Raw genomic sequence first — 13,560 nt, forward strand, 5'->3', positions numbered from 1 at the left:
CACCGCCTAATGCACATATAGCACTATCTAATTGTCCAGGTGCATTATTGGGGTCTTACACCTTATTCTGAAGCATCAGGTATATGCTACTTCTGAGGGCAGGGTTATTCTTACTATTAATATTGATTTATATTGTAATGGACCCCAAGGTGTGGTAGGTGCTATGCAAACACTTAGAAGGTGGCATAGGAGGCAGCAAATAGAGCTAAAAACAGGTGAGTTTGTAAGGGGAATTTGGGGAGGGGATGTGTGCTGATTTTGTATGTGTGTGTGTATGTGTGTTTTCCTTCTTGACAGGAGTTTAGGAGGGACGGCTATGACATCTGCAGCAGTGGTGGTGACTCGAGGAATGGAAGAGACAATGAAGATGACTGGATAGGCAAGCTGTGGGATGTACATTATCCTGGAGAGGGTATCTGACAGGTGCTTTGTTTGTGTGAAGTGCCACCTAATACATCTGATGGAAGAGAAGATCCAAGGTTTGGAGTTGCAACTAGAAATTGGCAGAATTTCGAAGGGTATTGGAGTCGAGGATGGAGGGAAGGCAAGAGGAGACTGAAGCGAAACCTCAAGGCTTACAGATGCAATCTGGACCAGAAAGCTGTGAGGGTAGACTGCTGGATGAAGAAAGTGGCTGAGGAAAACATGACTACAAGGAGGCGGCAGAGGAAAAGACCGGCTAGTGATGGCAAAATAGAGCTGAGGAACACGTTTGTTGAGTTGGAAAAGGAAGGAGAGAGGGGCAGGCTATACCAGAGGATGGGAGAGGACGGAAGAAGAGAGGAGTGGCTAACCCTACAAGAAGAGAGCCGGAGTTCAGAGCCCCAGGAGGATAAGAGATGTCTCGCAGAAGATTGCAAGTGAGAACAGAAGACAAGAAGACTTATAGCCAGGAAGAATAGAAGGGGGAAGGCCAGATAATCACACCAACATCAGTAAGAGGCAGGTCTGTGTGACTGGGAACTCCCTACTAAAAAGAGCAGACAGACCTGTCACCACTGCTGAACTGGAGAACAGAAGGATGTGCTGTCTGCTGAGAATTAAGATATGGGATGTGAGGCTGAAGAGGATCCTAATAGGAGCAGGAAATAATCCACTGATAGTCCTTCATGTGGAAACAAATGACATAGCTAGATTCTCACTCGGACGCACAAGGAAGTCTATGACAGGCTGGGGAAGACTCTTTAAAAAATGGAGAGTCAGGTGATCTTCATTGGGATTCTCCCCCTCCCTAGAAGAGGAGAGCAAAGGCAAGACAAGATTATGATGATCAACAGATGGCTCAGGTAATGGCGCTATAAGGCGGACTTTGGGATGTTCAACCCCTGGGAGGTATTCCCAGACAGAGGATTGTTCTCATGGGATGGACTCCACCTGAGTAAGGAGGGAAACAGACTTCTGAAATGGAGCACAACTGATTAAAAGAGCTTTAAATTAGGAATTCGGGGGATACGGTTTGGAGATGCACCTATAATCTCCATGCCTGAGTCTGATATTGAGTGGGAGGAAAATCAAGTAAAAGATGATACAGCAATGAAGAAAGGAACAACAGAGTGTAGAATGGACAAGAGGAAAGACCGTGTTGGTGCTGATGACGTTAACAGTCAGGTACATGATACAGGCAGTAAAATGACTTTACCTAATTGGGTAAGGAATGTGGGTGAAGCCGAGCAGAAACAAATCAGATGTTTGTACGTCAATGCCAGGAGCCTGGGTAACAAAATGGAAGCACTAGAACAAGTAGTGCAAGAAGTGAAACCAAATATAGGGCTAATTGAAACATGGTGGAATAGTAGTCATGACTGGAGTATAGGTACTGAAGGGTATGTGCTGTTCAGAAAAGACAGAAATAAAGGTAAAGATGGTGGAGTAGCATTGTATATTTATGACAAGGTAGACTGTAAAGAAATTAGAAGTGATGGAATGTATAAAGCAGAATCTGTTTGGTCAAAATCACTTTGGGAAAGAAAGGTATCAGAGGCCCCATTGGGATAGTGTTTGGGGTCTGCTACAGACCATAGGGTCTGATTTGGATATGATTAAAGACCTCTTTAATATTTTTAATGAAATAAATACTATTGCTAATTGTGTGATTATGGGAGACTTTAATTTCCCAGATATAGATTGGAGGACAAGTACTATTTGTCCAGGTAGGGCCCAGATAAGCGATGGGGTGTCCACCCAACATAACGCAGAGCAGGTTAAATTAGGTCAGTTAACCTTATATGTTACACCTAAAGGAGACCAGGAATCAATAAAGCCTCATGAAAGATAAGTTCAGCTGAGAAAAGAGCAGGTTGGGCCTGTATAAAGGGATGAAGCGGAGAACAGAAGGGGCCTGCAGGGGAAGTAGTCTGCAGTCACTCCCTGGGAGAAGAGAGGGTTGTTTGGAGCTACAGAGTTTGGCAAGGAGTCAAAAGGGGAGGTAGTCTACACTTACTCCCTGGAAGGAGGGAGTTTGGGCTGGTAAACCCAGTGGTGAGGGGCCTGAAGATAGAGAAGGAAAGTAGGGAGGAGTCCAGGGTAATAGTGACAGGGTCTAGGAGCAAGCAGACTAGTTCCTGGATATAGGGTCTCTGGGCGGGAAGCCAGAGTAGTAGTTGGGCCTGGGTTCCCCTGCCAGCCACTGGGAAAATGGCATAGGACCTCATCTTGGACTAAAAGGCTGTCTGGAACAACCTGCCAACAGCAGATCCAGTGGGACTTTGATACCCTGGAAGGGGAGGGCTGTACAGTGACCTGGCCAGAGGACTGAGTCATGAAGAGGGAGTACTGTGAGTCTTGCAGAGCAAAGATGGGGGGAGGGGAGGGAGGGCATGGTGTGAGCAATTACTAGAAGGGGAGAATCAGACCTGAAGGAGCTAATTCCCATATGTGGCCACAAGGTGGGGCCCCAGCGGACAGTGAAGGTCATTACAGGTAGCCAACAGATTTCTTCACCAAATAATCATCGAACCACCAAGAGGTGATGCCATTTTAGATTTAGTATTGGTAAGTAGTGGGGACTTCATAGAAGAACTCGTTGTAGAGGACAACCTTGATTTGATGATGAGTTAATTCAGTTTAAATTAAATGGACGGATGAACAAAAATAGTCTACAACTAGAGTCCTTGATTTCAAAAGGGAAACTTAAAAAAAATTAAGGGAAATAATTAGGGAAGTGGAATGGACTGAATCAAGGATCTTATTGTGGAGGAGACTTGTAATAAGTTTCTTCAACTTTGACTTAAAGTATCTGAAGCTTGCACCTCAAGAATATAAGAACATAAGAACAGCAAACTGCGTCAGACCAAAGGTCCATCTCGTCCAGTATCCTGTCTTCCGACAGTGGCTAATGCCAGGTGCCTCAGAGGGAATGAACAGAACAAGTAATCATGAAGTGATCCATCCCCTGTTGCCCATTCCCAGCTTCTGGCAAGAGGAAAAGATTTGTAGGGAAGGATTGCAGAGCAAACTGAATGAGCAAGCATCTCAAACAGGTTAGTAAGAGAAAGCAGAAAGCCTACCAGGAATGGAAGAAGGGATGGAAGCAAAGAAAGCTACCTCTTGGAGGTCAAAAAGTATAGGGAAAAAGTGAGAACTGACAAAAGTCAAACAGAATTGGACCTAGCAAAGAAAATTAAAATAGTAGAAGGTTCTTTAGCCATATAAGGAGAAAGAAAACAAAGAAAAAAGTGGAGCCATTTAACACTGAGGATCGGGTGGAGATTAAAGATAATCTAGGTGTGGCCCAATACCTAAATGAATGCTTTGCTTCAGTTTTTATTAAGGGTAATGAGGAGTATGGGGGCAGTGGCAGGGTGGCTAATATGAACAAGGAAATGGAAGTAAAAATTACCACATCCGAGGTGAAAGCCAAACTCAAACAACTTAATGGGACCAAACTGGGGGGCCTGATAACCTCCATCCAAGAATATTAAAGGAACTGGCACGTGAAATTGTAATATCAATAGCAAGGATTTTAATGAATTCTTAAACTATGCAATTATACCCTTTGACTGGAAGATTGCAAATACAGTACCTATATTTAAGCAGGGTGCGGGGAGAGATCTGGGAACCTACGGGCCTGTTAGTTTGACCTCAATTTTATGCAAGGTCTTAGAACAAATTTTGAAAGAGAGAGTAATTAAAGCTATGGAGGTAAATAGTAATTGGGATAAAATACAAGATGGTTTCACAAAAGGTCAGTTGTGCCAAACTAAGCTGCCTTTGAGAAGATAACTGATTTTTTTAGACAAAGGAAATGCAGTGGATCTAATCTACCTGGAGTTCAGTAAAGCATCGGATAGATTTCCACATGGGAAATTATTAATTAAATTGGAGAAGATGGGAATTAATATGAGGATCAAATGGTGGGTAAGGAAGTGGTTAAAGGGGAAATTACAACAGGTCATGCTGAAAGGTGAACTGTCAGGCTGGAGGGAGGTTGCTAGTGGAGTTCCTCAAATAAGGTTCGTCCCAAGACCAATCCTTTAACATTTTCATTCATGACCTTGACACAAAAAGTGCGTGTGCGCTAATAAAATTTGCAGATGACACAAAGTTGGGAGGTATTGCCAATTCAGAGGAGGACCGGAATATCATACAAGATTGGATGGCCTTGAAAGCTGGAGTAGTAGAAATGGGATGAAATTTAATAGTACAAAGTGAAACATCATGCACTTAAGGACTAACAACAAGAATTTTTGCTATAAGCTGTGGATGTATCAGTTGGAAGTGGCAGAGGAGGAGAAAGACCTAGGTATATTGGTTGATCACAGGATGACTATGAGCTGCCAATGTGATGTGACCATAAAAAAGGCTAATGCAATCTGAGGCTGCATCAGGCAAGGTATTGCCAGTAGAGACAGGGAAGTGCTATTGCCATTATACAAGGCACTGGTGAGACTTCATCTAGAATACTGTGTGCAACCTTGGTCTCCTATGTTTCAGAAAGATTCATTCAAACTGGAACAAGTACAGAAAAGTGATATTAGAATGACAAGAGAAATGGAGAACCTGCCTTACTAGAGGAGACTTAAGGAGCTTCACTTGTTTATCCTAACAAAGGCTAAAGGGGGGATATGATTGCTCTCTATAACTACATCAGAGGGTTAAACACCATGGAGGGAGAGAAGTTAAGTTAAAGGCCAATGTTGGCACAAGAACAAATCGATAGAAACTGGTCATCAACAAGTTTAGGCTTGAAATGTGAGGCAAAGGTTTCTAACCATTAGAGAAGTAAAGCTCTGGAGCAGCCTTTCAAGAGGAGTAATGGGGGCAAAAAACCCAACTTGTTTTAAGATTGAGCTTGATAAGTTTATAGAGAGGGTGGTATGAAGAGATTGCCTACAATAACATATGTCCCATCCACGACTGCTATTAGCAAATATCTCCAACAGCTAGAGATGGGACACTAGATGGGGAGAACTCTTGAGTTACTACAGAGAATTCTTTCCCAGGTGTCTGGTTGGTGGGTCTTGCCCACATGTTTAGGGTCTAACTGATAGCCATGTTTTGGGTAGGGAAGGAATTTCCCCGCAGATCAGATTGGTAGAGAGCCTGGGAGTTTTTCACCTTCCCCTGCAGCATGGGGCAAGGGTCACTTGCTTGCTTGACCTAGAGTAATAGTGGATTCTCTGTCATTTGAAGTCTTTAAACCATGATTTGAGGACTTCAGTAACTCAGCCAGAGGTTATGGATCTATTACAGGAGAGGGTGGGTGAGGTTCTGTGGCCTGCAATGTGCAGGAGGTCAGACTAGACGATCAGGATGGTCCATTCTGGCATTAAAATCTATGAATGAGTCCCTGCTCCAAAGAGCTCACAGTCTAAACGAAGTGAGGAGCAGTGCGATACAAGATACCAGTGAAGTGAACAGGGTCAGGATGGATATTTGGTTTGTTAGGTCCATGGTGTTTCTATTTGTTTTCCCCTCTCTGTATAAACTATCTCCAGCTGCCCCTCTAACTAGCCATTACGAATTTTTATTTATTTACAATTATATATAAACTAATCGCAATTACCATTCTAGCGAATCATCTCCTGCCCATTTCCTATAGCCAGCATTGGTTAATTTACCACCGCTTGTCCCCCAGTCTCCCTACTCCCCAAATTCTCTCCTCCTACTGAGAACCATAAAATGGGTAGATTAAACCAGTGGTCTGACTTGGCTTGATTTTCCAGAAATGCTGAGTACCCTACAGGTCACACTGATGTCCATGGAAGCTGCAGATGCTGGGCAACTTTAATAGAGCTTATTGAAATATTTTTGACAAGACAGTTTCTGTTGAAAAATACCATTTTGTGCAAAATTGAAATATTTTGTGGAGCCATGTCAGTTTTGATGACAGTTTCGTCAGGAAGGTGTCTCAGGTCAAAACCAGAGAGAGAGAGGGAGGCTCTGTTCTGCTTGATTTGGAGCAGGGACCTGAATCTATGTCTCTCACACCTCTCTCCCTTGTGACAGAGTCTCGTTTTTGTTCGGCATTGGACAGAAAACAAATTTTGAAATGTATAACAAAAAGATTTTTTGTTTTCTGGCTAGCCTTAACCTTTAAAAACCAGGCCATAAGACCCTATGTAAATTCACTGGAAATGAAAGGGTCTCATTTAGGAATTACCTTTCTACATGCTTCTTCTGCGTTTGAGTATTGACGGCAGACCATGGTTCTCTGTCTCACTGGAGAAATGCAACTGCTTGGCTCTATTGGCAGACCCTGTTTCAACCACTGTCCTGCATTTCCTCTTAGGTGCAGTATGATCAGACAGAGGGAAACCCCCAAAGGGGAATCTTTGTGGTCATTTAAGCCGAAATCTCTGCAGCTGCCCCATATTGTCAGAATTTACTGTTGCCCCCTCCTCACCTCCAAAACCAAGGTAACATGCAAAACAGTCTCTGCTTTGGAATGAGCTAAAAGCAACTGCTTGTTTTCAGATCCTTGTGCTCTGAGGAGATTATTACACAAATATATGAGGGAGCAGACAGCAGGAGAGAGGGGCAAGAAGGGAGAAGGCAAGCTGATGATTGGGATAGGGAAAGACGGAAGGTGGATTGATGGCTGAGCAGTGGAGAAGGAGGAGGAGGGAAGGATGGAGGCGGGCTGGGGACAGTCTTTTTCACCAGCAACACTTAGTTGATGCCAGCCATTCTGGCCTCTTCCCTTCGGTCCCTCTTCTGCAGTAGACTGGCCCCAGATGCTGGGCTGCTTTCTGACTGCTCATCCACTTCCCTTTTCTAGTGTAACTGCCTGAGAGGCAGCTCCTGTTGCTATTTGTGGCACAAGGAGTGCTGGCTGTCGCTTGTTAGGAGAATTCCCCCAAGTCAGACCTGGGGTAAGAGCCGTGTGAAGCGGAAGACAATTAGGGGCTTATTAGTGTCCTGGGGAGACGTGTAACTTGTGTTGCTGGGACTTACCAAAACAGCGAGAGTCTTACCGGCAAGCTCCAGCCGAGAAAAGACTGAGGGATTGTCTCACCTAATTATGGGGAATGGGCCTCTTTGTGTTTGTGATTCGGTACGGTTGTCCGATCGCTTATCTCCGGCTGCTGGCTCAGGCCTAGCTGGAAGTGTGCTAATTAGAAGAGAAATGGACGTAGTGATCCTGTCAGCTCTCGTTACCGGTGTGGACAAAGCAGAATATTATTCTGAGGCAGTGTTTTGTGAGTGTCCCTCTTCCAGATCTCATTAGGGGAAAGGCTGGTGGATGGGGAGGGGATCCTACCACATGGGCTGGCTAATGGAGCACAGTCACTGTTACTGTGCTAATTAACGGGCTCAAGCAAATGCTTCTCCAACCAGCAGTCCCAGTAGCTGCACCTGGTGCATCCAAAATCCCAACCGCCTCTCTGGATGAGCAAAGAAAGCAGTGTGTGTGTGACGGAAAGGGGTCTAACTTAGGACAAACCTATCCTACTGCCAGAGGGGCAGGAGAACGGTTAAAACAGTCAGCTTAGAGATTGTACTGGCAGAGTACTGCAGAGCTAGCTGGCTGCACTCCAGTGACCCCACAGTAAATGACGTATGTCTGCTTACACCCAACACACCCTACAGAGGTGTGAAATGGACAGGTGGGTGGAGAGAATCTGGGGAATAAACACCAAGGATGTAAAGCTGGGATCAAGAAATCCTAACCCCCAGCAGGTGAACAGCTGTCAGTATCCTCATGGAGCAAGGACTGTGAAACCTGGGAAAACTTACAGCAGGTAACATGGAGGTGACTGGGACAATCCCAGACAGAGAGGGCATCAGCTTATTCGAGGTCTGAGACGAGGAGGGAGACAAAAGTACATTTGAGGAGGCTCCTCTTGCCCAAGGGAAATAGTTCTGTCTGTGAGACTTCTAGGTGAAGGAAGCTGAGACCAATAATAACCCATAAATTCACTTAGCCCTGGTCTACACTAGAACTTTAGGTCGAATTTAGCAGCGTTAAATCGATGTAAACCTGCACCCGTCCACACAATGAAGCCCTTTATTTTGACTTAAAGGGCTCTTAAAATCGATTTCCTTACTCCACCCCTGACAAGTGGATTAGCGCTTAAATCGACCTTGCCGGCTCGAATTTGGGGTACTGTGGACACAATTCGATGGTATTGGCCTCCAGGAGCTATCCCAGAGTGCTCCATTGTGACCGCTCTGGACAGCACTCTCAACTCAGATGCACTGGCCAGGTAGACAGGAAAAGAACCGCGAAATTTTGAATCTCATTTCCTGTTTGGCCAGCGTGGCAAGCTGCAGGTGACCATGCAGAGCTCATCAGCACAGGTGACCATGATGGAGTCCCAGAATCGCAAAAGAGCTCCAGCATAGACCGAACGGGAGGTACGGGATCTGATCGCTGTTTGGGGAGAGGAATCCGTGCTATCAGAACTCCGTTCCAGTTTTCGAAATGCCAAAACCTTTGTCAAAATCTCCCAGGGCATGAAGGACAGAGGCCATAACAGGGACCCGAAGCAGTGCCACGTGAAACTGAAGGAGCTGAGGCAAGCCTACCAGAAAACCAGAGAGGCGAACGGCCGCTCCAGGTCAGAGCCCCAAACATGCCGTTTCTATGATGAGCTGCATGCCATTTTAGGGGGTTCAGCCACCACTACCCCAGCCGAGTTGTTTGACTCCTTCAATGGAGATGGAGGCAATACGGAAGCAGGTTTTGGGGACGAAGAAGATGATGATGATGATGAGGTTGGAGATAGCTCACAGCAAGCAAGCGGAGAAACCGGTTTTCCCGACAGCCAGGAACTGTTTCTCACCCTGGACCCGGAGCCAGTACCCCCCGAACCCACCCAAGGCTGCCTCCTGGACCCAGCAGGCGGAGAAGGGACCTCTGGTGAGTGTACCTTTTAAAATACTATACATGGTTTAAAAGCAAGCATGTGAAAGGATTACTTTGCCCTGGCATTCGCGGTTCTCCTAGATGTACTCCTAAAGCCTTTGCAAAAGGTTTCTGGGGAGGGCAGCCTTATTGTGTCCTTCATGGTAGGACACTTTACCACTCCAGGCCAGTAACACGTACTCGGGAATCATTGTAGAACAAAGCATTGCAGTGTATGTTTGCTGGCATTCAAACAACATCCGTTCTTTATCTCTCTGTGTTATCCTCAGGAGAGTGAGATATAATTCATGGTCACCTGGTTGAAATAGAGTGCTTTTCTTCAGGGGACACTCAGAGGAGCCCATTCCTGCTGGGCTGTTTGCCTGTGGCTAAACAGAAATGTTCCCCGCTGTTAGCCACAGGGAGGGGGGAAGGTTGAGGGGGTAGCCACGCGGTGGGGGGAGGCAAAATGCGACCTTGTAACGAAAGCACATGTGCTATGTATGTAATGTTAACAGCAAGGATTACCCTGAAAGAGTGTAGCCACTGTTTTATAAAATGTCTTTTTAAATACCGCTGTCCCTTTTTTTTTCTCCACCAGCTGCATGTGTTTCAATGATCACAGGATCTTCTCCTTCCCAGAGGCTAGTGAAGCTTAGAAAGAAAAAAAAACGCACTCGCGATGAAATGTTCTCCGAGCTCATGCTGTCCTCCCACACTGACAGAGCACAGACGAATGCGTGGAGGCAAATAATGTCAGAGTGCAGGAAAGCACAAAATGACCGGGAGGAGAGGTGGCGGGCTGAAGAGAGTAAGTGGCGGGCTGAAGAGAGGGCTGAAGCTCAAATGTGGCAACAGCGTGATGAGAGGAGGCAGGATTCAATGCTGAGGCTGCTGGAGGACCAAACCAGTATGCTCCAGTGTATGGTTGAGCTGCAGTAAAGGCAGCTGGAGCACAGACTGCCACTGCAGCCCCTCTGTAACCAACCGCCCTCCTCCCCAAGTTCCATAGCCTCCACACCCAGACGCCCAAGAACGCGGTGGGGGGGCCTCCGGCCAACCAGCCACTCCACCACAGAGGATTGCCCAAAAAAAAGAAGGCTGTCATTCAATAAATTTTAAAGTTGTAAACTTTTAAAGTGCTGTGCTTAAAGTGCTGTGTGGCATTTTCCTTCCCTCCTCCACCACCCCTCCTGGGCTACCTTGGTAGTCATCCCCCTATTTGTGTGATGAATGAATAAAGAATGCATGAATGTGAAGCAACAATGACTTTATTGCCTCTGCAAGCGGTGATTGAAGGGAGGAGGAGCGGGTGGTTAGCTTACAGGGAAGCAGAGTGAACCAAGGGGCTGGGGGTTTCATCAAGGAGAAACAAACAGAACTTTCACACCGTAGCCTGGCCAGTCATGAAACTGGTTTTCAAAGCTTCTCTGATGCGTACCGCGCCCTCCTGTGCTCTTCTAACCGCCCTGGTGTCTGGCTGCGCGTAACCAGCAGCCAGGGATTTGCCTCAACCTCCCACCCTGCCATAAACGTCTCCCCCTTACTCTCACAGATATTGTGGAGCACACAGCAAGCAGTAATAACAGTGGGAATATTGGTTTCGCCGAGGTCTAAGCGAGTCAGTAAACTGCGCCAGCGTGCCTTTAAACGTCCAAATGCACATTCTACCACCATTCTGCACTTGCTCAGCCTGTAGTTGAACAGCTCCTGACTACTGTCCAGGCTGCCTGTGTACGGCTTCATGAGCCATGGCATTAAGGGGTAGGCTGGGTCCCCAAGGATACATATAGGCATTTCAACATCCCCAACAGTTATTTTCTGGTCTGGGAATAAAGTCCCTTCCTGCAGCTTTTGAAACAGACCAGAGTTCCTGAAGATGCGAGCGTCATGCATCTTTCCCGGCCATCCCACGTTGATGTTGGTGAAACGTCCCTTGTGATCCACCAGAGCTTGCAGCCTTGTGGTTTATGTACTCGGTGGCTTGGTGCTCTGGTGCCAAGATAGGGATATGGGTTCCGTCTATGGCCCCACCACAGTTAGGGAATCCCATTGCAGCAAAGCCATCCACTATGACCTGCACATTTCCCAGGGTCACTACCCTTGATATCAGCAGATCTTTGATTGCGTGGGCTACTTGCATCACCGCAGCCCCCACAGTAGATTTGCCCACTCCAAATTGATTCCCAACTGACCGGTAGCTGTCTGGCGTTGCAAGCTTCCACAGGGCTATTGCCACTCGCTTCTCAACTGTGAGGGCTGCTCTCATCTTGGTATTCATGCGCCTCAGGGCAGGGGAAAGCAAGTCACAAAGTTCCATGAAAGTGCCCTTACGCATGCGAAAGTTTCGCAGCCACTGGGAATCGTCCCAGACCTACAACACTATGCGGTCCCACCAGTCTGTGCTTCTTTCCCGAGCCCAGAATCGGCGTTCCACAGCATGAACCTGTCCCATTAGCACCATGATGCATGCATTGGCAGGGCCCATGCTTTCAGAGAAATCTGTGTCCATGTCCTGATCACTCACGTGACCGCGCTGACGTCGCCTCCTCGCCCGGTATCGCTTTGCCAGGTTCCGGTGCTGCATATACTGCTGGATAATGCGTGTGGTGTTTAATGTGCTCCTAATTGCCAAAGTGAGCTGAGCGGCCTCCATGCTTGCCTTGGTATGGCATCCGCACAGAAAAAAGGCGCGGAACGATTGTCTGCCGTTGCTCTGACGGAGGGAGGGGCGACTGATGACACGGCTTACAGGGTTGGCTTCAGGGAGCTAAAGTCAACAAAGGGGTGTCTTTACATCAAGGAGTATTTCAGGCAGGACTTCACGGAGGGTTCCAATAAGAAATGGTGCTCCTAAGTTATTGTTCTTATTGGAACAAGGAGATTAGCCTGGCCTCTGATTGATGCATGGCTAGATTTACTTCGCTGCACCTTCTCTGTGAGTGACTGCAGTGTGACCTAGAGGAATGAGTCCCCTAGACAGGGGAGTGGGGGAAGCAAATGAGTACAAAACAAATCTGGTCTATTTCTTGTTTTGATCCACTCCATCTATCTTTTACATCTTTGGCTGGCAGCAGACGGTGCAGAAGGACTGCATGCCATCCACATCTCATGGCTGCTCGGCAGAAGATGGTACAGTACGACTGCTAGCCATCCTCATCTCTTGCCTGCCTGGCAGAAGATGGTACAATAAGACTGCTAGCAATCCTCATCTCTTGCCTGCCTGGCAGAAGATGGTACAGTACGACTGCTAGCAATCCGTATCGCCTGCCTGCTCACCATAAGACAGTTCAATAGGACTGACTGCAGGACTAAAGAGAATGACCTGGTCAAGTCACTCCAAATTTAGTCCCTGAGCCCATGTCTGCCCAGGCGCTCCCAGCCGACATGGCCAGGAGCACCTCGGACACGACGAGGACGACTACCAGTCATACTGCACTGTCTGCTGCCAGAAGGCAATGGGTTGCTGCTACTGTGTAGCAAAGCCGTACCGTGTCTGCCAGCACCCAGGAGACATAGGGTGACGGTTACCTGAGCGGGCTCCATGCTTGCTGTGGTATGGCATCTGCACAGGTAACTCAGGAAAAAAGGCGCGAAACGATTGTCTGCCCTTGCTTTCACGGAGGGAGGGAGGGAACGGGGGCCTGACGATATGTACCCAGAACCACCCGCGACAATGTTTTAGCCCCATCAGGCATTGGGATCTCAACCCAGAATTCCAATGGGCAGCGGAGACTGCAGGAACTGTGGGATAGCTATCCACAGTGCAACGCTCCGGAAGTCGACTCTAGCCTCGGTACTGTGGAAGCACTCCGCCGAGTTAATGCACTTAATGCACTTAGGGCATTTTCTGTGGGGACACACGCACTCGAATATATAAAACCGATTTCTAAAAAAACGACTTCTATAAATTTGACCTTATTCCGTAGTGTAGACATACCCTCAGTCAAGACAGATAAAGAGGGTGGCTCAGGAGGAGCTATAGGAAGCATTGAAAGGTATGTTCAGATACCGTGTATCATTTGCTTAAAAGCACTAGTTACAGTTAAAAATTGAGAGAGAATGGAGAGGTAGAAGATAGAAAACAGAATGCTGATGCGCTGAGCTTGTGGGATTCCATAGAGTAGATATATGTCTAACTGGCATAGAGATGGAGATGGTACTAGAGACAGAGACTGCAGCTATGTGGGTAAACGTGCAACCAGAAAGACCTGTGTAGCCATTGAGACCTGCCCAAGAGAATGGAGGAGTCAGTTGTGTCTCAGGTGAAT

The 13,560-nt window shown here is 46.9% G+C and overlaps 1 protein-coding gene across 1 annotated transcript; it reads left to right on the forward strand.

Annotated features, from left to right (window-relative positions):
- Nucleotides 1–1,479: 1,479 nt before the first annotated feature.
- LOC144266565 (uncharacterized) lies at nucleotides 1,480–10,500 on the forward strand. Its single transcript, XM_077819998.1, has 3 exons — nucleotides 1,480–1,608; nucleotides 8,953–9,304; nucleotides 9,891–10,500. The coding sequence occupies exons 1-3, from the start codon at nucleotides 1,480–1,482 to the stop codon at nucleotides 10,229–10,231; spliced, it is 822 nt and encodes a 273-aa protein (XP_077676124.1). The 3' UTR covers nucleotides 10,232–10,500.
- Nucleotides 10,501–13,560: the final 3,060 nt, after the last annotated feature.

This window comes from Eretmochelys imbricata, chromosome 6 (genome assembly GCF_965152235.1).
Source record: "Eretmochelys imbricata isolate rEreImb1 chromosome 6, rEreImb1.hap1, whole genome shotgun sequence".
Classification (NCBI taxonomy): Eukaryota; Metazoa; Chordata; order Testudines; family Cheloniidae; genus Eretmochelys; species Eretmochelys imbricata.